The following is a 26,947-nucleotide window of genomic DNA, read 5'->3' on the forward strand; positions in this document are numbered from 1 at the left end:
TCACGCGAATGCTGCCGTCAATCCACGGTTTTCTGGTTTGGGAATGTTTTAATCGTTGGCTTGTGGGTAGCACATCGTCAATGCACTTCCTAATGAACTCGCTCACCGAATCAGCATATTCGTCAATATTGTTGTTGGACGCAATGCGGAACAAGAGGGTGTGCAGAAAGGAATATTTTAGGGTTCATTTGATTTAATTTCAAAATACATGTTGCTTGAAATAAAGTTGATATTTGTTTGCTTCACGTAATGTATCATCCTGGTGTAATTCATATACAGTTCAACATTATCACCACAAGGTGTCAGCGCTAGCATTTGTTTTACTACAAACCGCTAGCTTGGTCTCGTAACGTAAGGTCAATAAGACATGCCTAGCACAAGCTAGCGGTTCATTAAAACAACAGTATTGTAATGAAACAGGTCTCGAACCCTCGACCTTCTAGCCCGAGGTCCGGCGCGCTATCGACTGTGCCGCAAAAGCATGCTCGTGCGGTAGAGTCGATTTCCGCGCTTATAAGCCCAGGGTCGTTACACTATATTTCTTAATTGAAACTAGCTAAGTGGGCAATATACCTGGGTAACATATAGTTGCGTTTTGGAGGAAGCAGACGAAAAGCTAGGAGAGAGATTAGTGAAGGGGAGAGAGGTTGATAGTGGGGTAATTAGTGCTGCTAGACAACTTTGATGTAAACAATGCGGCCGTCAAACATTGGACTCGAATGCTAGCTACGTTTAGTTTAGTTATATTGTTTGCTGTCGTGAGAGAAATGTATCTAACTGGCTATCAAGGTAAACTAATCTTTCTCTCCCTCACATTACGCTAGCTCGACTGTGGTTATTTGATGTGCTAGCCAAATGTAACACCACCAGAGCAAACGGGAAATAAACGTTGTCTGATTATTTTGTTTAGTGGATCTGGTATGCATATTCTTGATACCATTTGAAAGGAAACACTTTGAAGTTTGTGGAAATTTTAAATTAATGTAGGAGAATATAACACATTAGATCCTTGTTATTCAATTATTGCACCCACACTGCTTGCGCGCGCCAACGAGCGTCTGCGACGCCAAGGGCTAAAATGGAACTCATTCCTATTTCTGATGCAGATCGCGCTGCAAGTACTGCCTCTCCCATCTCCTCATTGGTTTATAGAAGCAGGTACCCACGTGCCATCTCCTCATTGGTTATACCCACAATGTGTGTGTATATAATTAATGTGTGAATTGTTTTGGTTGAATCAAGACATACGAATTTATAAATGTGTTCTAGCTAACCAACTAAGTAGCTAGTTAGAAATGATGGCGCTGCAGCACATGATGTAGACTGGGGAACCTGGTTGCGCGTGCCTATAGAACGTGTTATTGTTTTGACAGTTGAAAAGGTTTATAAACACTAGCTAAGGTTACCTAGCAACAATAAAATAGCGTAAGGAACGCTATGTAACTTGCTAGCGCCCAAATGAAATGTAACGTAATGTAGATAAAGTCAGCCAATTAGCCCAGAAACAATATGGAAACGTGCTATGTAGGCTTACATTGTCTTTTTCATCTTCATAATTTGAGCCAATTATCAGTCAGGAAAGGAGCCCGTATTAACTTTGTTATTCTTAACACGGAACCCAAACCCGCTGCGCGTATCGTGCACACATTTATTTTGCCCCCCCACACCAAACGCGATCACGACACGCAGGTTAAAATATCAAAACAAACTCTGAACCAATGACATTAATTTGGGGACAGGTCGAAAAGCATTAAACATGTATGGCAATTTAGCTAGTTAGCTTGCACTTGCTAGCTAACGTTAATTTGTCCTATTTAGCTAGCTTGCTGTTGCTAGCTAATTTGTCCTGGGATATAAACATTGAGTTGTTATTTTACCTGAAATGCACAAGGACCTCTACTCCGACAATTAATCCACACATAAAACAGCCAACCGAATCGTTTCTAGTCATCTCTCCTCCTTCCAGGCTTTTTCATCTTTGAACTTATTTGGGGATCCGTCTAAACTTTCATTGTATTACCACGACAACCGGCAACAAAGTTCGTCTTTCAATCACCCACGTGGGTATAACCAATGAGGAGATGGCACGTGGGTACTTGCGTCTATAAACCAATGAGGAGATGACTTTCAGCGCGATCTGCGTCAGAAATAGGAACGACWTCTYTTRTAGCCCTTGYRGTRGCAGACGCTCGTTGGCGCAATAATTGAATAACATGGATTTCTACATTTATTTTGCGGCGCACGTGACGTGTCCGGTCTGGTCAGCATGTTACATGGAACCCAAACCGGCTGCGCGCGTGCCGCGCTATCGTGCATAAATGTATTTTGCCCCCGCACACCAAACGCGATCACTACACGCAGGTTAAAACATTGAGTTGTTATTTTACCTGAAATGCACAAGGACCTCTACTCCGACAATTAATCCACACATAAAACGGCCAACCGAATCGTTTCTAGTCATCTATCCTCCTTCCAGGCTTTTTCATCGTTTAATTTATATGGTGATCGCATCTAAACTTTCATTGTATTACCACGACTACCGGCAAAACAGTTCGTCTTTCATTCACCCACGTGGGTATAACCAATGAGGAGATGGCACGTGGGTACCTGCTTCTATAAACCAATGAGGAGATGGGAGAGGCAGGACTTGCAGCGCGATCTGCGTCAGAAATAGGAACGACATCTGTTTTAGCCCTTGGTGTCGCAGACGCTCGTTGGCGCGCGCAAGCAGTGTGGGTGCAATAATTGAATAACATGGATTTCTAAATTTATTTTGCGACGCTCGCGCACGCGACGTGTCCGGTCTGGTCAGCATGTTAGCTTTATATGCCCTGTAGTCTGGCATCGCTGTAAAAGTTTTGGTATAGCTCATATGAGTTTATGGCATCTGAACCGCAGTATATTTTTGTTAGTCAATGGATAGTTGGGTGCATGCCAGCAACTGGAGGTTCAGTATTGTTTACTAGATTATTTCCAGTGAATGTTGATTTAAGGCTCTTGGAGTTCCATATATAGAGATACTGATATGGAATCTCTCCCTGCAACTACACCAGTGACTTCATACCACTATATATGTTCATGTCATTCATGACCTAAAATAAATCATGCTACGTCTCAATACATTTTAGTGGTAGAGATTTCTGCAATGTAAAATATCCTATCATGCAGTCCCAAGGGAAGCATGCTGAGAATAGTTTTACACCAAAAGCGACATTGCTGACATTTGATTGTATTAATAATTCGACAAACAACTTTAGCAAAGTTGAAGGACATAGGCACTTGTTGGACATTATGTCTCAGAACCAATAACTCAAACTTTTATTTTATTTACCCTTTATTTACACAGAGAATCCCATTTGAGACCAGGATTTCTTTTTCAATTGTGCCCTGTGTTATAACAAACAACAATCCAAACCGAGATAAAATTACATAAAACGTTTAAATTATATAGGCCTACAGAGAAACATGATTAGGCTTTCAATCACAAACAAATACTGTCAGCATACAGGTTTATTATAAAGGTATGACAGAAGTACGCCCATTCTATCACAAAATTATCTGAAAATCAAGTAATATGCACTGGTTTGGTTTTCCCCTCATGTTTTCCACATTAGCTTCACATATCCACTAGGGGGCATACTCTCACTTCTTGAAAATGTACACTGCTCTTGTGTGAACCCAAACTATTTTGTGACCTGACGTGCCAGCGTAGGCTATTATTTGGATAAATTGGATAAATACTACAAAGTTCAATCGCAAACAAAACAAGTTGTTTATTTATCTGTAAAACTTGGCACATGGCCTCCAGATAGACAGACATAAACATAGTGTGAAATGCTTCTCCCCGAAATGTACTTCTGCAATGATGATCTGCAGTCCCTCCTTCCCAAACGTCACAACTACCGTTTACTATAAAGTATCAGTGAAAGGTCTGCGCGCCCATTGAGTACGAGACTCTGGTTGTGCAAAACGGGCAGGAGCGCGAGGGAGACCGGCACTGACTTAACACCAGCAACAGTTGATGAAAAATAAAAAGCAATGGAGAAAGTGAATTTTGTCATGATGAACTAATGAAGAGAGAAAACGGAAGACGTCAAGGTTGTGACAGAACATATGAAGAACAGAAAGACAACAGGTTGAATGAGAAGGGGTCTCATATAAGATACAATTTCAAGAATGATCTGGACTATTCTTGGAATGCACAGCCGGTTAGCACCCAGATGACACTAGCCCTATCTTGACAAGATGGGATTCCTCGGGGGAAAAAACTCGTTGACCACTTGAATGCAAAGAGATAGAGGGTAACATTTCTCCTGGAATTTAGTCCAAATTATTTGGTGTATTTTTCTGTTTCCACTTTACCATACTTTTAAAAACAGATTTCATCATATTATTAGCTAAGCAAGGGCAGATAGAAATATGCATTTGGGCAAAGCACTTCTGTTTTTCCTCCTGTTGAACTGTGTGACAATGACTTTGTCACTATCCACTTGCACCACTGTGGACATAGACCACATAAAGAAAAAGAGAGTAGAGGCAATCCGAGGACAGATTCTTAGTAAACTTCGAATGACCAGCCCGCCGCAAACAGTGGGCCCGAATCAGGTACCGTTTCAGGTGCTGGCGCTCTATAACAGTACGAAGGAGCTGATCGAGGAGTTGGGGAGAGACAGACATCAAAGTTGTGGACAGGATAACACGGAGACTGAATATTACGCCAAAGAGATTTACAAGTTCAATATGATTAATGGACCACCAGAAAACAGTAAGTAATGTTCATATATCTATTTACGCGTTTTACTCATGAAGGCCATTTTTTCTATCATAATCCTACCAAACAGCTGATCGTGTTGCCACCGTGGCTTCTATTATGTTAGGTATCCTACTGATCAAAAGCCTGATTAAACGTAAATAGCCCATTGTTCCATGGTGAAAGTCTAAGCAGTCCAGGTCTGATGATGCGTCATTTCTTAACCTGGATGCCACAGCTGGTGAGCAGCGCATGCATGTAATATCAATTTATAGTGGTTTGCCATGAAAATGTGTGAAAATAATCGAGGAGCATACCTCTCCAATAAAGAAACAAGACAGTAACTTTATGATTTCCCGAAGAAGCCAATTTAGCCAATTTCTTTTACTCCGCTTTAAAATATAATTATTCTGACTCCCCTCCAGAGTACAGAGATGTGTCTGTGTGCAATGCAATTTGTCTGTGTTTTATTTATAGAATTTGTCATTGTCTCTCTTCAACTGGCCATATGTTAATTTCAGCGGAATTAAATTATAAAAGCATCCGTAGATCTGCAGCATAGGCGAAATACTGCAAACACTTAGAGGAAATGTTAACAAATTATACTAAAGAACGCAAGAACACCTTCGCTTGGGGAGCGTTCCATCCGTCTGAAATGAATTGGCCAACACAACTTAAACGCACACTCGCGTCTCTGAGCAGTGGAAAGACCGCGCGCATTGGAGAGGGCAAAGCAAACAGTCTAATTGGCGTAAGCGCCATTCCTCCCTCATACCTCACTCAAAAGCCATGGGAACTCCCAATAGCGTACACGACCATCTGAGATGCCATTGGAACCATTTTTTTCTAGGACTCCATCGATTTGAGCATTCCTCCAACTACTGTACCAATTACCCTTTCTTTCCCAAGTCCAAATATGCATTTATCCAAAACCTTTTTTATTAATTGTTTGATTATGTATTGTGTACAATACAGCAAAAATATATAGATATTGTCTCTATTGAAAAGTTAAAACACAGCTAATTCAGCTGCAAATTGGCTTGTGCACTAGAGCAAAATTGCTCATCCTAGTTGGCATTACCTGTATAAACCACTCACAACTGATTTTTCCAGTCTAATCAGAGTGAGACGTTTATTGGAAGCTTGCCTCTCTATTGCAGTGAGTTTTCTCAGGAAGGGAGTTGTTTACTAAGTGGAAGACTTGGAAGCAGGCCTATTTGCTGTTCAGGGGCTGGATCATTGCATGTTACTACTTTAAGATCAACATGGCAGGTGTTTCATGCTATTCAAAGACAGAGCTGTGCTTCCTCTGGCAACAGCTCAGGCCCCTGTGTCAAATCTGTTTCCTGGGTCCCATTAGTGCATCTGACTCTGAAAATAATAACTACTACAACCACCTTGGTCAAGGGGTGTAGGGACAGGTGCTCTTTACTTGTCAGTGTTCCAAACAAGACATTATTTGTCTTTTTATCTAAACAAGCAAACACCATCAGATCAAATTCATAGCAAGCAATTCACTGTGTTAGTCAGATTTGATGAAATATAACAGAACAGATGACCTGGAATGGCATTCACTCTCATGGGATGGGTTGCCCAAAAAAACTAACTGAAAGCCACACCCCCAATAAGCCACGAATATGACCTAGAGGCGTATGTCACAGTGCTTCTATGTCTATATACACCATACCACTGCCTATTTCATTTGTTCATTTAGCAAACAAGACAGCTCATAATCCTGTGACTTTATCACAGTCAACACAACTTTATTTTGTCTTTAATCAGCTTTAAAAATGCAACATTTTCTCTTAGCCTCAGGGCAAAATGTGTAGAATAGCATGAGATGAGCTATACAACGGCACATTGTCCTCTCTGCCCCATAGCAAAATGTGTATAATTGTAGGAAATTTGATTTTAAAAAGCAACATTTTCTCTCAGCCTCATTGCAAAATGTGTAGAGGCCACATGAGATTAGCTATAAAGCTGCACATTTTTCTATGTGCCCCATGGCAAAATGTGTACAAAGTTGGCAGGTTTTTGGTGCCCACCCAAATTTCTGCAGTCCCACCCACCAACTAATTTATGGCTAGGCCACTGCCTTAGTCAGAGTCCGCAAAACAAACAGAGGTCTGATGTGTGAGCTATGGGCTGCACCAGTCATGGTCAGGAGCCCTAGTCACATCACCCTGTCAGTCATGATCAAAGTAAATAAACAAGGCCTATAGGCTACAGTTGTCACTCATTGGCTATGGAACTAGACAAATTATTTTTCATACACTTACGTAAATGTAGCGTACAATGCACTTTTTTGTCCCTGTTTTTTGTTTGTTTAATCATTTTATTTGTTAATGTCCAGATACACCCTCCAGAGTAGACTAAGGGAGGGAGAGTGTTTATCCTCTCATTAACAAGGCCTGCAGTTTGGACGAATAACCACTTTTCTCTTCCCTTCACTTTCCATTATGTAATCTTCATAAGAAGTATCAGTGAGTGTAATGTCTGTCACCAAAATCTAATGTTATTGGTCTCGTACACATATTTTGCAGACGTTATCGTGGGTGTAGCGAAATGCTTATGTTCCTAGCTCCAGCAGTGCAGTAATACCTAACAATACAAAAAGATACACACAAATGTATGCAAAGTCACTTCACCCCCACCTACATGTACAAATTACCTCAACTAACCTGTACCCCCGCACACTGACTCGGTACCGGTACCCCCTGTATATAGCCTCGTTATTGTGTTACTTTTTATTATTACTTTATATTTTGGTCTTGGTAAATATTTTCTTAACTCTTCTTGAACTGCACTGTTGGTTAAGGGCTTGTAAGTAAGCATTTCATGGTAAAGTCTACACTTGTTGTATTTGGCGCATGTGACAAAAAGTTTAATTTGATTTGAAATCAACAAAATATAAAGAAAGGAATTAAGAAATATAGAAATATTAGAACGAGCAACCACGGTAATACAGTAAGGCATATTTTAAAGCCATTTCCATAATCTAATGGGTTATACATACTCTTTGGAAAGTGGGAATGTCTTGGATTATTGTCAGTGGTGCTTTTTCACTCTTTTTATTATTCAGTTACAGGGCTGTGTAAGATGAAGCAGAGACTTTTCCTCCCAGACTCATATGCTTTAATAGCTAGAATAATTTGCCAAAATATTCACTGTACCACTAGTTAGGTATCTCTGAATATAAACAGTGTTCATAAACAGTAAAGCTGTGGATATGACAAGTGCAGATGGGAGCCATTTGGCAAACACTGGTAGAGGAGCCAAACATCTCCATAACCCACAACACTCAGTCTTAGGTTTGGTTTGGGGAAAGAACTCCAGTTGTACTCACTCCTCCACATATATTAGTACTCATTCACTGTCTTTGTTTGCCGTAACATAGTAAGACTGTCCAAAGGCAACCATTGAACCATCTAAGAAAACCACCTGTTGGCTCTCATAGCTGAAAATTAGGCAGAGACAGGTTTCTTTAGAAGAAAAGCTTGTAGTGAGTGGTCAGTCTGGCATATGGCAATCATTGATTCATCGTCGGGAGGATAGAAGGATGTGGACCGGAGCTGAGGACAGTAGTGTTTCTGATATATGGAATAGTAGAAAAGTGATGTCATCCCAGGCAAACAGACACAGAGTTCTCTGGTCCATTCCGAAAGACGCCGCCTCCCCAGCCATTTTTCCCTCTTCATCCTTGATCAAGTGGAAAAAAGCTGTCTTACTTCAGCAGAGAACTCCATCACATTATCTCATCTAACGCAGTCAGCCACAGGCTCCATGTGTAGAGACTTACCCAGGACAGGAGGGCCTGGTCCACACTAAAGCATTGTGTTTAACCCTTGTGTAGTCTTAACATTCTGTATACTTCCCTTGTCCTAAGGGTAAAAAATGACTCACCTTTCACTAAACCCCTAAAATAAAGCAGCTTAATTGAATTTTAAACCCCAAATCTATTTTTCATGAAGAAACAACCTGTCATTCATCAAACTTTGTGAATATCTGGGTTTTCCCTCTTCACAACACAGAAAGACGGGGCGGCAGGTAGCCTAGTGGTTAGAGCATTGGATTAGTAACCGAAAGGTTGCAAGATCGAATCCCCGAGCTGACAATGTAAAAATCTGTCGTTCTGCCCCTGAACAAGGCAGTTAACCCGGCATTGAAAATAAGAATTTGTTCTTAACTGACTTGCCTAGTTAACTAAAGGTATAAAAAAAAATGAATTTAATCAGTGGACAACACTCGTTTTTATTACAACACACCTGTCATAATTGTTTTCTTTACTAAAGTAGAGGTTTATTATTATTATTATTGCTAAAGGTACTGCATAGGTGTAAAAACATTTTTTAGCAAGAGATAGCACTTGTATACCCTAAGAAAGTAGCAGAAATGTGCATAAAGTAGTTTTGAATGCATTGTATTGAAGGGAAACAATAACAATCTTGAACTTTTTTGGCAACAGTGATATATTATTATATACTGTACAATGAGGAATTCAACTACAACATACTAGTCTTCTCCCATTTTTTAAACCATTGCCCCACCCACAAGGTGTGTAAGCAACAACAATAAGAATAAAATAATAGATACAAAAACGTGAAGAACATAAATCAGTCAACTCTAATTAGCACGTGTAAGGACAGTATGCAAATGTATGTGTGCATGGATTTTGCAGATGTATTTCTCACATGTGCAGCACAAAGTATTTGTTTTACAGTCCTTCTTTGGGGGGAAGAATTGGCATCTCCTCCTCTTGCCTGCCCTAGCTGCAGCCTCAGGTGGATCAGGACAAGATTCAGCCCCCTAAACAGTTTTCACAAGCGCTGCAGAGGCTGCTGTGCTGGGGAGGTGCTCCCTTTGAATGTGTGGGGTTACAAGTGTCTTTCCCAGCTGCTCCAGGCACAAACCCCTCTTGTTCCGCTTATCAGGCATCCAGGTAGGGTTGATCTTGTTCCATATCACGAAGGCATTGTATGAGGACACATCAATGATGTTATGGAAGATGACCAGGGGCCAGCAGGCAGTCATCCTCCCACAGCTGTAAGTTCCAATCACCTTGTCCAGGTTGTCCACGCCTCCTTTGTTGTGGTTGTAGTCCAGGATGATGGCTGGCTTCCTGTCCTCACGATCACTGATCTCAGCCGTTTTGTGCAGTGTGCTCAGGAGGACCACATTCTTGTTCCTCTTTGGGAGGTAAGAAACTAGAGTGGTAGTGGGGTGAAGGCAAACTTTGATGAGAAGGCCTATCCCCCTTGTTGTGAGGAGTGCAGGGGGGAGCTCATGCTTGTTCTTTCTAACTGTGCCAACCATGGTGATCTTCCTCTTTAGGGGCTGCTGGCTGAGTTCAATCAGTAGCACACAATCTCAATTTCTCATTTTGTGTGTGTGTTGTGTAAATGATTTTAACTGCCAGGTCACAAATGACCCTAAGACAATCTTTGTACCCTGGTGGTGTACAGCTTTCATGGAAATATGAACAAAGGCGATGTTTCACTTTTTCAAATGTTGGGTCACTCTTGGAAAAGTCAACAAATTTCAAGTTGAAAAAATAGAATTTAGGTGGTTTTCTCTGCTGTTAAACATAGTGGCGGGTCATTTTTGACCCTTAAGACAACACAAGGGTTAAATGATAGTACCACACACAGGTGATCAAATCTTTGACATAACAGTTTGTTTCTATGAGCATGATCAGTACTTCAGTTGCAAGAATTTGGAATTTACTGCTCAAGTTATTCCAATTAGTCATCTGGAGTTAGCTATATTCTTTTATTGACAGATTAGAAAGCATGATTGGTTACTTATTATTTTAAAATGGAAACGTAAGTTGAAAAACATTGTAATATTTATGGCCTGATAAGTCTTCTAAGATTAATTTGATAGGTAATTTAAATACATTATAATACCAGTTTTTGCAGCGCCGTTGACGTTTTTCACTGGTAAACAAGGTCCAGACTCCTCAGCAGCTGACCAGCACCTGCTTTCTATGCTTCCCATTTCCTTTGTTTACCTTCACATAGCTTTGGAGAGACTGACATCATGGCACTGGGAATAGGCTGATTGCTGGGAGCTTCTATGTGATGTCACCTGCCAGGGTAGGGAGGAGCTAGTGTGGTGGGGCATCCCAGACACAGGAAGCAGAGGGTTTGAGGGTGGAGGATGGAGGGGGGCGCAGGGGGAGCAGTCTGGGGTGGAAGATTTATGAGAAGTTTTAGAGCAGAGATATTTGAAGTCTGTCCCTAGGCCTTCCTATGTGGAGGGTTTCACTACTGTTGCAACCCTTACCTAATACTCTTCTATTGACCTAGAACCCTCAAACTCAACTCTGGACCTCTAAGCCAGTTCCACTGCATTTCTTCATTGTTCCCCCCAATCAGGGACTGATTTAAACCTATGACACCAGGTGTGTGCAATTCATTATCAGGTAGAACAGAAAACCAGCAGGCTCCGGACTTCGTAGGGTAAGAGTTGAGTACCCCTGACCTAGAACATAAATATATCTGGTAAACTGCTCAACATTTTGACTACATCACACTTCTGTCAAAGTGTTAGTGGATGGTTTCCAACTGGTCCTCAGAAGTCAGCTTTCTCAGCTCCACAGTCCAGACTCCATGGAAGTTATTGATGACATACTGCCAAAGAAAAGAGGTTACAAAAAGCAGGACCTCAGTTTCAGTCCCTTGGGAAAAGTGGGAGAGGTGATTGTACCACTTCATGTTAAGTGCCATGAAAACCATGTATTTACATAGTAGTTACATAGGCAGGTGATTAGTGTAATTACAGTGTAGATATACAATTCTAAATAGTACTTTGTTTGTAGTATTTAACTGTGATACCTGTTTGTGGTTTATGTCATTCCACAAAAAAAAGTTACTATTTTCACAATGAATCTCGAAAGAACAGTGAACAACCTTGAGAAATGGGGAGGGCTACAATGTAATAAAAGTTTGTCGCATTGACAAATACTCTATTTTGAGGGCCTAGAGAAGCTCTTTGGGAAATGTTTTGGTTGTTCCAGATAAAGTTCAGGTCCAGATTCCGCTGATATCAGCATCTTCACGCTGCTGGCCTTAGAACCAGATCTGATAATGGAGAGGAGAGAGACTGTCAATTATCCTGCTGTGTATTTCACTCTAATTATACTAGCTATCCCCTGCACTCACAGCCATGGAACAAATTACCTTCAGACCCTTGGCAAAAATAAGCCTTAATGCGAAATCCACCTAAAACCATTGCAATGGGAAAAATGAGGTCATCCAAAAGGAAACTAAAGACTTGATTAGAATTTCAAATCTCCTCTCAAAAGTGGGGCTTTCCACCTTCTGTGGGGGAGGCAGAGGGACACAGGAGACGAGAGAGAAAGGGTGTGTGGGACAGGCCAAGGGAGTACTGAGCCCTTATAGATTGTGAGGAAGCACAGGACAGATATTTGGCTAGGGGTGAAGAGTCAAGACTGAAAAGGTCACTTGAAAAAAGTGGGGGGGGGGGGAAACAGTCAATGGAAATATCGGATAATGGCAAAGCCGCAGTGAAATAGGATTACGGGTCATAGGAAGTTTAGGTAGACGTGTAAGCTCACAATCCATTATACACAAACATCCTTCTCCATTGTTATAAACAGATCTAGATGTCAACCAAAGGTGCAATGTCCTTGTTAACCACCACAGCGAATCACAGGGTCTCTATTAAAGCTCAGGCTTGGGGTAATAAATTAGCGATGGCTTGGCTGTAAATTAGTGTTTCCACTTAGCTCGTAAAATGCTTGCCGTGTTCTTGTTTTGCTCAACACTGCATGCGCTCGGCCTGTTAAAATAAACAATTCAATGGTATTAGGATTGGAAAAAAATAAACGCTTCCTTGACTGGCAGTGCAACAGGAAGTATTTCAGAAGAGGGCCATCGAGAAGTGTTCTGTGGCTGTTACTGTACTACTGAAGCGGAGTTCACTGTCTGCCTTACACAACCACACCACACAGATTGACAGGACTGGTTCCCCTTCCAATTGATGGTTAAAATAACCTTAAATTGTTTCTCTCAGTTATACAATCAGCCCCCCTGACAAACAGTCACTGAAGCACTCTCTCCCTTACAAACAACACATTGATTGAGCTAGTGTTCTGTATCTACCTGCATGTGATTGCACATGTGAGCTGAACTGAGCTAAACTGGTTGGTTGTTCTAGGGAACGCTTGGCTTCTGAACGAGCTCTGGAGCAGGAGGCAGGGAGGAGGAGCACACTGCCATCTCAGCCCAGCCTGTTCAGTTCCACCAACACATGGGACATTTGGTTTTCATTTCATGACTTCAACTTGTTGCTAACTCGGACTGCACAAAGCATAAACAGATGGCCCAAGGCTTCATTTTATTCACTGGCAATGGTTGGAGAATGGTTAACTGTATTTTTTCTGTTGTAAAGGACATTCATTTGGAATGTCGAACTATGAAATAGAGAAGATATAGAGATCAACTGAAAAATTATTTAATTTCAAAACAGAGCTTAGGCTGTGTACCAAGAGTGAAGACTTTTGTCATAGTCCTGCTGTGTGGAAGCAGTGAGGATGGCATCATTAGAGTTGTGTTTTAAGGTGAGTCACTTTGTCTCTGTGTCCTGCCCTGCAGATGACCTTCCCTACTGCCCCAAGGGCATCACGTCTAAGGTATTCCGCTTCAACGTCTCCGCCATGGAGAAGAACTCCACCAACCTCTTCAGAGCCGAGTTCCGAGCCCTTCGTGTCCCCAACTCTAGCGCCAAGAGGAACGAGCAGAGGATTGAGCTCTACCAGGTGTGTGAATGTACTATTTCATTCCCACTGTACTCAAGCATACAGGGGGGTCGTGATCCAATTATCCCATATGGCTCAATGCACATGGGACAGTGTTGGTCTACATGTAGTGTTGGTCTACACCTATTTATACAGTTCCCCTAATTCCCCTCTCCTCTTTAAGTGATGATCATTATTCCATGTGCCTCAAGTCAAATGGATTCTACATAAGTCCATTTGTAAAACTTTGAGTGTGCTACAGCAGACTGAGAAACTCAAGATTACCGTTTTGCTATCTCTCCTTTCACAGCTGTCAATCATCCAAGCTTTTGTCCAACCAACCTTTCTTCAAGTTCCGTTAGATGTTTTCAACAGGGGATTCAGACATCTGCACCTGGATTTGTGTGTTTAAATTATGTGTGTTTTTCCTGGGATTGTGGGGTGGCAGGGATGGGTCTTTGCTCAGTTTTCTCATTCATCTCCAGTGAGAGACTTGGAGCCATGATCAGGTGCCAACATTTCCTGCCAGGGAGACAAGCGTCTCCGGCCCACATACTGCCTGAGGCGAGCTCTGCTCTGGCCAGGGCCGAGCTCAGCTTAGATTGACTGGGGGAGTAAACGGAGCGGCGCCCCCACACATAGCTGGGAGCTGATTGGCAGGGGCTGGCACTGGCCGCACTCTCTCGCTGGGTCTCCTGTTCCCACAGGAAGCCAGATTAGATGCTGACAATGTTCAGGAACCTGGTTATCCAGCCTGCTGTGGGACTAGGCGCTGAGCCCCCAACTTCACTGGCCTCTCCCTGTTCACAGAAACCTTAGGTGTTGTTTAAAGTGTGGATCTCTACATCCTATGCCTCAGTCCCGCAATTTGAGACGTAGAGTAAAGTACACTTTCATGCTGGTATACAGCACATACTCAGAGAGGCTCAGAGATCTGAATCAATGGCGTCTCTAGCACCATATGCAGTGCCTCATCCTGACTAGACCAGTGTAAGGAAACCCAAAATGTTGAGAGCCCAATTGTTTGAAGTGCAGATGGGAGGGACAGCCAGGTTCTCATTGGCAGTAGAGCTACACACAGGCATTAACTTGCAAAATGGGGATATCAACACAGGGAGTCACTTTTTCCATGAGGAGAAGACATTTGGCCCAGGGCATCCTGGAGCGTCTGGCTCAGGCAGAGCTGGCTGGGTTGCCGTCTGGTGTGTGTGTGTGTGGGAGAGAGAGTGAGCATATGCAGCTGGGTCACTCTCTTACCTCTGGCTGGCAGATCCTGCGGCCAGACGACCACATAGCCAAGCAGCGCTACATCGGGGGCAAGAACGCCCTGACCAAAGGAATGCCAGAGTGGGTCTCCTTCGATGTCACAGACACAGTCAGGGAATGGCTTATGTACCGAGGTGAGTGGACTAAAGCCCCAATGTTCCCTGTCTCATACCATATGTTGCATATCAAAGCATGAGCAAAGGGTATTTGGAAACTCAAGTTCATTTGGACAAAGAAAAATGGCCTCAAAGTTAAATACCACTTCCTCTTCTTCCCCTCAGAGACCAACCTGGGCCTGGAGATCAGTGTGCACTGCCCCTGCCACACCTTCAACCCCAATGGTGACATCATCGAAAACGTCAACGAGGTGCTAGATGTCAAGTTCAGAGGTCAGATGACACGAGGTGCCTCATTTTGTATGACAATCCTTTTTGGCTTTTCCACTGCTCTTCACAGCCCCTCTTTCTTTCCGTACGAGCTCTGATTTAGAAAAAGACCCTCTGAAGTCTTATCCAGTGAACATGGGCCTCAATGGTTGATAGTTATTTGGCACTTTTTTATGAGAGAAAGAGAGAGAGAGAAAATATCATGGGAATACAATTGGTCTGGTATCTCACTTAGGATTGGGGGCCCCTGGTCCTGGGAACGCTGCCTTGACTGGCTTGGCCACAAGGAATGTGCTTCCACGGCGCTCAGATGCTTGGCCCCGAATTAAGAAGGGCGTCCGTATCCACCGGCAGCGTCTCTCCTGAGTTCTCTACTGCTTTTGCTATCAGGGGAAGATTGGATGAGCAGACACTAACCCAGGGGGAGGACAGAGGGACCAGCTCTGACTGGTGGAGGAGGAGGAGTGGGGCTGAGTGGGTGATGTCTCAAGTCCAGCCTCTCACCAGTGAAGACAATGCTTTTAAAACTTTACAGAAAGTACTATGACTAAAACAGCAGTGATGAATTGAAATTTGGTATAACTGACTCAGACACACTTATGCACAATTTTCTAATGGACTAGGACTGCACTTCAGCTTGAATTAAACAAATTATCAAATTTTGTCCAATTTGAATATGGAATATTGCAATGGAATGGTCTTGGTCTATGTACCATTTCATCCACTGATGACACTTCCCTCTGAAACGTCTGACATCCCTGGATCATCCTCCTGTAGGTGTGGAGAGTGACTACGATGAGAGTCGCTGGGACCTGGGCAGCAGACTGAAGAAGCAGAAGGAGCAGCTCTTCCCTCACCTCATCCTCATGATGCTGCCCCCTCACAGGCTAGACACCCAGTCCTCATCCCGCAGACGCAAGAGAGCCCTGGACACCAACTACTGCTTCTCGTAAGTAACCACCTCACTCTAGTAATTCAATCACGATTTTAGAGTGCATGTCATATATTTAGATGAAAACTTGCTGCAGGATGAGTAGACATGTGTCCAATAGATGAATAGCCCCTAATTACTCCTGTAAGCAATATAGTAGGTCAAGGTGGATTTCAAATGGCAATGTGTGTTCTCTCATTTCTAATTTACTTGGCAGAGGAGCATTACGCATACGAATAAGCTGGTTAATTTGCTGTCAGATAGTCTCTGGAAAGGCAGAGGCATCACAAGTCGAGATCTGTCCTTGTGTTAACGTGTCTGACAGTGAAATAAGGACACACCTTCCAGTGGTATTTCTGGGCTTCTCAGACTGCATGCATGTAGTGAAATATACCCAACTTGGAATAGAGTGTTTCTCCTTCAGGTAATGTATGTAATTTCTTCATAATTATCACTCTCTCTCCCCTGCCTGCTGTAGTAACTATGAGGAGAACTGCTGTGTGCGACCCCTCTACATTGACTTCCGCCAGCATCTGGGCTGGAGGTGGATCCACGAGCCGAAGGGATACTATGCCAACTTCTGCTCCGGGCCCTGCCCTTACCTACGGAGTGCAGACACCACACACAGCTCGGTGAGACACGACTTGTACACCACTAATGACTCATTACCCTGTGTTACAAATATTATTACCACACAAACACTAATTGACACAATGGAATGCAGGCACTTACAAGCATGCATGTTGGCACACCTAAACAGACAACACTCACCTAGATACTCTCACAATTTGATACCCTGCGCTTTCCCATGTCAATATGACCAAATACCTACCCATAGTTCATCATCACATTTCCTAGTCTTAGTGCAACTTACATGTCTAACTTAGGAGTCTAACACATGTTTTATCCAAATGAAATGAAAAACATAGATTTTTGTAGTGATTGTCCCTGGTCTGACATCCCCTCTATTCCTCCGTAGATGCTGAGTCTGTACAACACCCTGAACCCTGAGGCGTCTGCCTCTCCCTGCTGTGTGCCTCAGGACCTGGAGCCCCTCACCATCCTCTACTACGTGGGCCGCACCCCCAAGGTGGAGCAGCTCTCCAACATGATAGTCAAGTCCTGCAAGTGCAGCTAAGGGCCCCAGCCCAGCACACTGGGATCTGACAGGGCCTGCACGGCACTGAGGGAGTGGAGGGTGGCGTGCCGTCTGTCCCACCACAAGAGTACCTCTGTCCACCCTCATAACACTCTCCACCCTCCTCATTCCTTAGCTGAGCACACGCAGAGGGCCTGCAGAGAGAGACGCAGCCCACCACTCTACCCACAATCCCCAGGCTGTGTCCAAATGACTTTCAAATACCACTCCAGACCCAGCAATCTCAACATAACTTTTTATTGGCCTTTTACAATGGCTTTTTTCTTTTCAACGTCAAGTGTTTTCCTCATTCTTTTGTCAATATTTCAGCCTTCTGAACTGCCTGTACCTTTTTGCCATATGACCACGGGCATTCAAAGCCAACCTCTGAACAGAGGAAAAGAACAGACGAAAGCTGTTTGACCACTGCCTACTCAAGGACATACAGTAGTTGCAGTCAAAAAGAGAGACCCACTGAGAACCTGAACTTACAGTGCAAATGAATATATCTAAAGGGCTAAAGCAAAAGCTCTGTCAGGCTTTTGCTTCCTAAAGAGAACCATCCTTTTTAATGGAGGCATAACACAAGGCCTTGACGCACAGAACAGACTGTCTATGCTGGAAACTAGCGCGGTGCGCACCACAGCTCCCTGACATTGTTCATCTAGGACACATGCTGATGGACTCAAATTACCGGTATCTTAGGAAAAATACTACATGCTGGAAAACAACTTTTATTCAACAACGTATCTTCATGGTTATGTTTACCTCTAATATGCAACAGAATCATGTTTTTAGGGATTTTTTCTCAAATGAAGCAGACTTTTCTGTTGTATAAGACGATAAATGTCACTAAGTGAACACGTAAATGTTTTTATTGCTATTAATCTTAAACACCTTTTTTAAATAAAAAAATGGTCTTGGAAGAAGAGATGTTATTAAATGTTTTTATCTGAAAGTAATCATAATTTGTGGATATCAGTGTAAATTCTGCATTTAGGCTCAGCTCAACAATACAGCTATTCATATTGAGGTCCTAGTCCTGAAGCGTATTGATAAAAAGTGTTCACTTTCTGCTAGAAACTGATTTGATTGACAACCTTTTTTTAAAAGATATTACTGCAACCATTTAGAGTACATATAGACACTGGCATGATCAACATATTGCTACCGATATTAATGTACTTGCTTTGAAATGGTCACTATTGGTCACCACAATGTTTGGTCCTTACAGTACAACAGTTGGGGAGACACAGGCAAAAGGCTATTAATAATCCACTAAATTAGTATTACCTTGCAATACATGCACAACCCACTGTTTCTACTCTAGATAACAGCATGCTGTCATAGGTTTCGTACTTGTCAATCAACACCAATCACATTTCTGAATCTAAATTAAATATTGAGAACATTCTCCATCTGTGTAATGGACAGTACTTCTGCCAAACATCAAACCCTGAGTACGTTCACTACAAAAATATGCTCTGAGCATAGGGGCCATGAGACAGACATTCAATAGCTTTTTACCTCTCAGGTTGTAAAGGTGCCAACGCACTTTAAATGGTCAACATTGTCATTGCATTACAGCCAGAAACTACTGGGTACTATGTAGCCTACAGTAACACAAAGTAATACACTATAAAGTTAATGCCGATTACAGTGCAGGGTTCTAACATTATACCTACAGTACAGTTCAAAAAATTTGGGGTCACTTAGAAATGTCCTTGTTTTTGAAAGAAAAGCAAAATTTTTGTCCATTAAAATAACATCAAATGTATCAGTAATACAGTGTAGACATTGTTCATGTTGTAAATGACTATTGTAGCTGGAAACGGCAGATTTTGAATGGAATATCTACATAGGCGTACAGAGGCACATTATCAGCAACCATCACTCCTGTGTTCCAATTGCACGTTGTGTTAGCTAATCCAAGTTTATAATTTTAAAAGGCTAATTGACCATTAGAAAACCCTTTTGCAATTATGTTAACATAGCTGAAAACTGTAGTGCTGATTAAAGAAGCAATAAAACGGGCCTTCTTTAGACTAGTTGAGTATCTGGAGCATCAGCATTTGTGGGTTCGATTACAGGCTCAAAACGGGCAGAAACAAAGAACTTTCTTCTGAAACTCGTCAGTCTATTCTTGTTCTAAGAAATTAAGGCTATTCCATGAGAGAAATTGCTAAGAAACTGAAGATCTCATAAAACGCTGTGTACAACTCCCTTCACAGAAGAGCGCAAACTGTCTCTAACCAGAATAGAAAGAGTGGGAGTCCCCAGTGCACAACTGAGCAAGAGGACAAGTACATTAGAGTGTCTAGTTTGAGAACTGGTTAGAGCCAGTTTACGCCATTGGAACACGGGAGTGATGGTTGCTGATAATGGGCCTCTGTACGCCTACGTAGATATTCCATTACAAATCAGCCGTTTCCAGCTACGATAGTCATTTACAACATTAACAATGTCTACACTGTATTTCTGATCAATTTTATGTTATTCTAATGGACACATTTTTTTGCTTTTCTTTCAAAAACAAGGACATTTCTAAGTGACCCCAAACTTTTGAACGGTAGTGTATATTACTACTGTAAGCCCTAACGCACAAAGAATGGCGAAATAACTGGTGCACATCACTACAGTTCATAGTGGAAAATGCCTGGTATATACTGTTCCTGGAGAGCTACCCTCCTGTAGGTTCTAGTTCCAACCCCAGTTGGAACTAACCTGATTCAACTTTTCAACCAGTTAAATATTAGAATCAGGTGTGCCAGGACAGTATCTCTCAATGAACATGGTTGGAGCCATGCTGTAGAGTATAGACAAACCATGGAGTGAAAAAGTGAGAACTGTAAAGGCAACAATAAAACTCATTCAAGCCAATGTAACAAGTCTTCGTGAAGAGAGGAATCCCTTCAGTATACATGATTGGAAACTGTTTGTGATACTCTCAGATAAATTAATTAATGAGTGGATGGGGGGTGGTTGGTTCCCAAACTACTTCAAAACTGCCTTACCTGACAGGAGTTCCTTTCCTTGCTCATTTCTCAATAATACAAGAGATCATTGAGACAATCTCTAAAATACTGATCAATTGCAGGCGATATCTATTGCCATCCTAAACTTACATAGCAAACCTGTTTTTAAACGGAGAATGAGGGGAGTGGTGGAGCACTTCTCCCTGGATGTACAGTAACTGCTATAAAGTATAAAGACTATACTCTGAGATCCAGTATTAGTGCCCATGGGGGCTCTGGTGGGAACCAGCTGTTGCTGGGTGTTTGTCTTTCTATAGCATAGACAAAAAGGGAAGAATGAGAGAGGACAACTGCTGCGATAGGGGTTATGGAGTGGAGGCCGGGTGGTGGGGAGATACAGAAGGGCACTGGAAAGTATTGGGCTGTGCAACGGATCCCGACCTGCGTCAGGCAGGGATTCCTGACAGGGTAGGCTATCTTTCATGTTTGCGCCTCCTTCACATACTGTAGTAACAGGCCCTGATGTGATGTCAGACATACTGTCATGCTGTCACAGTGGTGGTATCTGTCTGTTGTTTCCTACCCAGCATGCACTTGTGGTCATATGCAGATACACCTCTGTCGGCAAAGTGGAGTGGCGTCGCTCCCAACCTCTCTCTGTCATCTGAGCTTGGTCCTCTGGCCCTGAAACAGTTGGCTGTACACAGAAAGACCTGCAGAGGAAAGAAGATAACTGACATGAACACAATAACTACATTGGGGTTAACATCTAATGTTGCGATTTCAAGGCCCGCTCTTCATTGTGCAGTAGTTAGAAACTATACTACCGTGGGAGCAGGTCAGGGCAAAAGCTGAGGAAGAATGTACTCCATAGTGATGACTGGTGTATCTTACACTTCAAAAAGGAGCATTTGGAGCCAATTTCAAAGACAAATAGTGTGAGGAGTTGAGCCAAACTTGAAAATTTCTATATGGAATTTTATGGTTGCAACAGTATGCTAGATGTTTAAATTGTTATAGCCAGAAGAATGAGTCTGAGAACTATTAGAAATATAATAGTCTGAGGTATTGGATATAGAAATATTTGCTAAACATTATAAAGTTTCAAAGGAACGTGCAAAACCAATGGAGAGAAAGAGAGGAATCAGCTGGCACACTGTCCTGGTAGGGCCTTGTTACTTTTCATGGCCAACGCAAGTATCACTGGACCTGCCCAGGCAGCCACTGGACATCAGCCCCTGTCCTGCTGTCCCATCACCCCGTGCCCTCTTGCATATCACCTGGCCCAGAGCCAGGCATCCAGTATAAAAGGAATTCCAAGTACAGTTGGAGCTGCTGTGTTTGTGCTCCCAAACAGTATTCCCTTTCATTCCCTCTCAGCAGACTGTTTATTTTGGTGCTCTTTTACACCGTGGGGCCTGACGGAGCTGGAAAGCCAAAACATCTCCCCAATTTCCAATCCGATGACATGACCGCTGGAAGCGTCTTCTTCTAGCTCAGCAAAAGAAAGAGAGAAAGGCCAATATTCCCCTTCCATTTCCCCCTGATAGTAGCCTAATGCAGAACAAAACCTAATGAAACACAAAACAAAACAGATACTAGATTACTGTGAGAAACCAGGACCTGAGAATTTTCTGAATTGAACATGACAACTGGGTAAAAAATTTGCCAAGTGATGTGTCTTTACTTGGTTGAAGGGTTGGAAATTAACACCGCCACACACGGGTAGATTTTCTCATTGGCAAGTAAGAATGTATATTAAAAACAAAAAAACAACATTTTAAATTAGAATAGGCATTGGTCTGAAACTGAAAAAGAAAGAAAATTCACATGAGTACCACAATAACTATTCCACCTATGCTCTACCAAGATTTTCCAGCATGCAGCTTTGACCTACAGTAGCTGTGTCGGTATTGTACTTCAAACTACACTAACGTTCAAAAGTTTGGGGTCACTTAGAAATGTCCTTGTTTTCCATGAAAACATTAATGAAATGAGGTGCAAAATGAATAGGAAATATAGTCAAGACGTTGACAAGGTTATAAAAGCAAACAGGAAACAGCTCACCCAGAGGTGGCGCTCCTAGTGGCCGGAGACTTTAATGCAGGGAAACTTAAATCAGTTCAACCTAATTTCTATCAACATGTTAAATGTGCAATCAATCTGAGGGAAAAAAATTCTAGATCACCTGTACTCCACACACAGTGACACGTACAAAGCTCTCCCTCGCCCTCCATTTGGTAAATCTGACCACAATTCTATCCTCCTGATTCCTGTTTACAAGCAAATATTAAAGCAGGAAGCACCAGTGACTCGGTCTATAAAAAAGTGATCAGATGAAACAGATGCGAAACTACAGGACTGTTTTGCTAGCACAGACTGCAATCCGGGATTCTTCCGATGGCATTGAGGAGTACACCACATCAGTCACTGGCTTTATCAATAAGTGCATCAAGGACGTCGTCCCCACAGTGACTGTACATACATACCCCAACCAGAAGCCATGGATTACAGGCAACATTCGCACTGAGCTAAAGGCTAGAGCTGCCGCTTTCAAGGTGCGGGACTCTAACCCAGAAGCTTATAAGAAATCCTGCTATGCCCTCCGACGAACCATCAAACAGGCAAAGCTTCAATACAGGGCTACGATTGAATCGTACTACACCGGCTCCAACGCTCGTCTTATGTAGCAGGGCTTGCAAACTATTACAGACGAGCTAGCCAGTGACACAAGCCTACCAGACGAGCTAAATCACTTCTATGCTCGCTTCGAGGCAAGCAACACTGAGGCACGCATGAGAGCATCAGCTGCTCCGTACGACTGTGTGATCACGCTCTCCGTAGCCGATGTGAGTAAGACCTTTAAACAGGTCAACATTCACAAGGCTGCGGGGCCAGACGGATTTCCAGGACGTGTGCTCCGGGCATGTGCTGATCAAATGGCAGGTATCTTCACTGACATTTTCAACATGTCCCTGATTGAGTCTGTAATACCAACATGTTTCAAGCAGACCACCATAGTCCCTGTGCCCAAGAACACGAAGGCAACCTGCCTAAATGACCACAGACCCGTAGCACTCACGTCCGTAGCCATGAAGTGCTTTGAAAGGCTGGTAATGGGTCACATCAACACCATTATCCCAGAAACCCATACCACCCAAACAGATCCACAGATGATGCAATCTCAATTGCACTCCACACTGCCCTTTCCCACCTGGACAAAAGGAACACCTACGTGAGAATGCTATTCATTGACTACAGCTCAGCGTTCAACACCATAGTACCCTAAAAGCTCATCACTAAGCTAAGGATCCTGGGACTAAATACCTCCCTCTGCATCTGGATCCTGGACTTCCTGATGGGCCGCCCCCAGGTGGTGAGGGTAGGTAGCAACACATCTTCCACGCTGATCCTCAACACTGGAGCCCCTCAGGGGTGCGTGCTCAGTCCCCTCCTGTACTCCCTGTTCACCCACGACTGCGTGGCCAGGCACGACTCAAACACCATCATTAAGTTTACAGACAACACAACAGCGGTAGGCCTGATCACCGACAATGATGAGACCGCCTATAGGGAGGAGGTCAGAGACCTGGCCGGGTGGTAAAAGAATAACAACCTATCCCTCAACGTAACCAAGACTAAGGAGATGATTGTGGACTACAGGAAAAGAAGGACCGAGGACGCCCCCATTCTCATCGATGGGGCTGTAGTGGAGCAGGTTGAGAGCTTCAAGTTCCTTGGTGTCCACATCACCAACAAACTAGAATGGTCCAAACACACCAAGACAGTCGTGAAGAGGGAACGACAAAGCCTATTCCCCCTCAGGAAACTAAAACGATTTGGCATGGGTCCTCAGATCCTCAAAAGGTTCTACAGCTGCAACATTGAGAGCATCTTGACTGGTTGCATCACTGCCTGGTATGGCAACTGCTCGGCCTCCGACCACAAGGCACTACAGCGGGTAGTGCGTACGGCCCAGTACATCACTGGGGCTAAGCTTCCTGCCATCCAGGACCTCTACACCAGGCGGTGTCAGAGGAAGGCCCTAAAAATTGTCAAAGACCCCAGCCACCCCAGTCATGGACTGTTCTCTCTACTACAGCATGGCAAACGGTACCGGAGTGCCAAGTCTAGGACAAAAAGGCTTCACAACAGTTTTTACCCTCAAGCCATAAAACTCCTGAACAGGTAATCAAATGGCTACCCGGACTATTTGCATTTTGTGCCCCCCCAACCCCTCTTTTATGCTGCTGCTACTCTCTGTTTATCATATATGCAGTCACTTTATCTATACATTCATGTACATACTACATCAATCAGCCTGCCTAACTGGTGCCTGTATATAGCCTCGCTACTGTATATTGCCTCGCTACTGTTATAGCCTCGCTACTGTTATAGCCTCGCTACTGTATATAGCCTCGCTACTGTTATTTTTCACTGTCTTTTTTACTGTTTTTATTTCTTTACTTATCTATTGTTCACCTAATACCTTTTTTTAACTTAAAAATGTAACTGTTGGTTAGAGCCTGTAAGTAAGCATTAATAAGGTGTTGTATTCGGCGCAGGTGACAAATACACTTTGATTTGAAATAATGATTTATGTCCTTAAAACCTTGCTTTCATCAAAGAATCCTCCATTTGCAGCAATTACAGTCTTGCAGACCTTTGGCATTCTCATTGTCAATTTGTTGAGGTAATCTGAAGAGATTTCACCCCATGCTTCCTGAAGCACCTCCCACAAGTTGGATTGGCTTGATGGGCACTTCTTACGGTCAAGCTGCTCCCACAACAGCTCAATAGGGTTGAGATCCGGTGACTGTGCTGGCCACTCCTTTATAGACAGAATACCAGCTGACTGATTCTTCCCTAAATAGTTCTTGCATAGTTTGGAGCTGTGCTTTTGGTCATTGTCCTGTTGTAGGAGGAGATTGGCTTCAACTAAGCGCCGTCCACAGGGTATGGCATGGCATTGCCAAATGGAGTGATAGCCTTCCTTCTTCAAGATTCCTTTTACCCTGTACAAATCTCCAACTTTACCATCTCAAAAGCCCCCCCAGACCATCAAATTGCCTCCACCATGCTTGACAGATGGCGTCAAGCACTCCTCCAGCATCTTTTCATTTTTTCTGCGTGTCACAAATGTTCTTCTTGTGATCCGAACACCTCAAGAGATTAGATTTGTCTGTTCATAACACTTTTTTTCCAATCTTCCTTTGTCCAGTGTCTGTGTTCTTTTGACTATCTTAATCTTTTATTGGCCAGTCTGAGATATGGCTTTTTCTCTGCAACTCTGCCTAGAAGGCCAGTATCCCAGAGTCGCCTCGTCACTGTTGACGTTGAGACTGGTGTTTTGCGGGTACTATTTAATGAAGCTGCCAGTTGAGGACATGTGAGGCGGCTGTTTCTCAAACTAGACACTCTAATGTACTTGTCCTCTTGCTCAGTTGTGCACCGGGGCCTCCCACTTCTCTTTCTATTCTGGTTAGAGACAGTTTGCGCTCTTCTGTGAAGGGAGTTGTACACAGCGTTGTACGAGATCTTCAGTTTCTTGGCAATTTCTCTCATGGAATAGCCTTAATTTCTTAGAACAAGAATAGACTGACGAGTTTCAGAAGAAAGTTATTTGTTTCTGGCCATTTTGAGCCTGTAATCAAACCCACAAATGCTGATACTCCAGATACTCAACTAGTTTAAAGAAGGCCAGTTTTATTGCTTCTTTAATCAGCACAACAGTTTTCAGCTGTGCTAATATAAGTGTAAAAAGGTTTTCTAATGATCAATTAGCCTTTTAAATGATAAACTTGGATTAGCGAACACACCGTGCAATTGGAACACAGGATTGATGGTTGCTGATAATGGGCCTCTGTACACCTATGTAGATATTCCATTCAAAATCTGCCGTTTCCAGCTACAATAGTCATTTACAACATTAACAATGTCTACACTGTATTTCTGATCAATTTGATGTTATTTTAATGGACAAAAAAAAATAATATTTCAAAAACAAGGACATTTCTAAGTGACCCCAAATGGAAGTGTATGTTTAGGCAGGTTGCTAAGATTCAAACCTTCTCAAACTGCCTGATTCAAACTCTTAGAGGAGGTGCTTCCACAATAATGTGATTTGTAACGCATACAAGGTAAAGTATTGGATTCTTCACACACCACAGTAAGACATTTTCCCATTACACTACCTTTTCATGCTTTTTTTTATTAAATGAAAGCAAGCGTTGCTTTTATACTTACAAGCCCATCAGGCTTGATTGAGCTGTTTTGTGTTGTAGTAATGCGGTGCATGCCTGTATTTCCTTAAACCTACGTGTCATTGAAAACAAGTAATCATAACAAAATCCTTTTTTGGTTAGTAGGTGACCAACATTACAACAGGGGGTGGTGTGTTGGACACAGTAGCTCAGATAGACAGAACCTGTCTGAATTCCTATTTTCTGTAACTGTTAGCTTACCTGTGCAATACTGGCATAAGCTCAAAGCCACTTGTGTTTCAATCATGGTCCCCGTTTTATCAATTGCTGTGCTGATCAATGGACAGTTCATTACCACTGTCAAAATAATGTGTAGCTTTAAGTTATGTTTGCAATACAGATGGTGACGCAACAATAATACACATTTACATAGGCCTACATCTAAAAATACATAAAGCCAAATAATATATGTATATATACTGAACAAAAATATAAACGCAACATGTAAAGTGTTGGTCCCTTGTTTCATGAGCTGAA

At 42.7% G+C, this 26,947-nt stretch overlaps 1 protein-coding gene across 2 annotated transcripts; it reads left to right on the forward strand.

Moving 5' to 3' along the window:
- The first annotated feature begins 3,955 nt into the window (after nucleotides 1–3,955).
- On the forward strand, nucleotides 3,956–18,648 carry LOC111963269 (transforming growth factor beta-3 proprotein-like). Of its 2 annotated transcripts, none has more exons than XM_023986600.1 (7): nucleotides 3,956–4,765; nucleotides 13,369–13,532; nucleotides 14,782–14,911; nucleotides 15,059–15,181; nucleotides 15,941–16,112; nucleotides 16,573–16,726; nucleotides 17,074–18,648. In XM_023986600.1, the coding sequence occupies exons 1-7, from the start codon at nucleotides 4,420–4,422 to the stop codon at nucleotides 17,230–17,232; spliced, it is 1,248 nt and encodes a 415-aa protein (XP_023842368.1). In that variant the 5' UTR covers nucleotides 3,956–4,419; the 3' UTR covers nucleotides 17,233–18,648. The 2 variants fall into 2 exon arrangements, with proteins under 2 accessions (XP_023842368.1, XP_023842369.1); XM_023986601.1 differs by having other exon boundaries at nucleotides 15,059–15,166.
- The last annotated feature ends 8,299 nt before the right edge of the window (nucleotides 18,649–26,947 follow it).

This window comes from Salvelinus sp. IW2-2015, linkage group LG4q.2 (genome assembly GCF_002910315.2).
Source record: "Salvelinus sp. IW2-2015 linkage group LG4q.2, ASM291031v2, whole genome shotgun sequence".
In the NCBI taxonomy this organism is placed as follows: domain Eukaryota; kingdom Metazoa; phylum Chordata; class Actinopteri; order Salmoniformes; family Salmonidae; genus Salvelinus; species Salvelinus sp. IW2-2015.

Coding starts and splice junctions, on each gene's coding strand:
- LOC111963269 (XM_023986600.1), top strand. CDS start 4,420: ATGCATTTGGGCAAAGCACTTCTGTTTTTCCTCCTGTTGAACTGTGTG. Junction 14,912..15,058: donor GGAATGGCTTATGTACCGAG/GTGAGTGGACTA, acceptor TCTTCCCCTCAG/AGACCAACCTGGGCCTGGAG. Junction 16,113..16,572: donor GACACCAACTACTGCTTCTC/GTAAGTAACCAC, acceptor TGCCTGCTGTAG/TAACTATGAGGAGAACTGCT.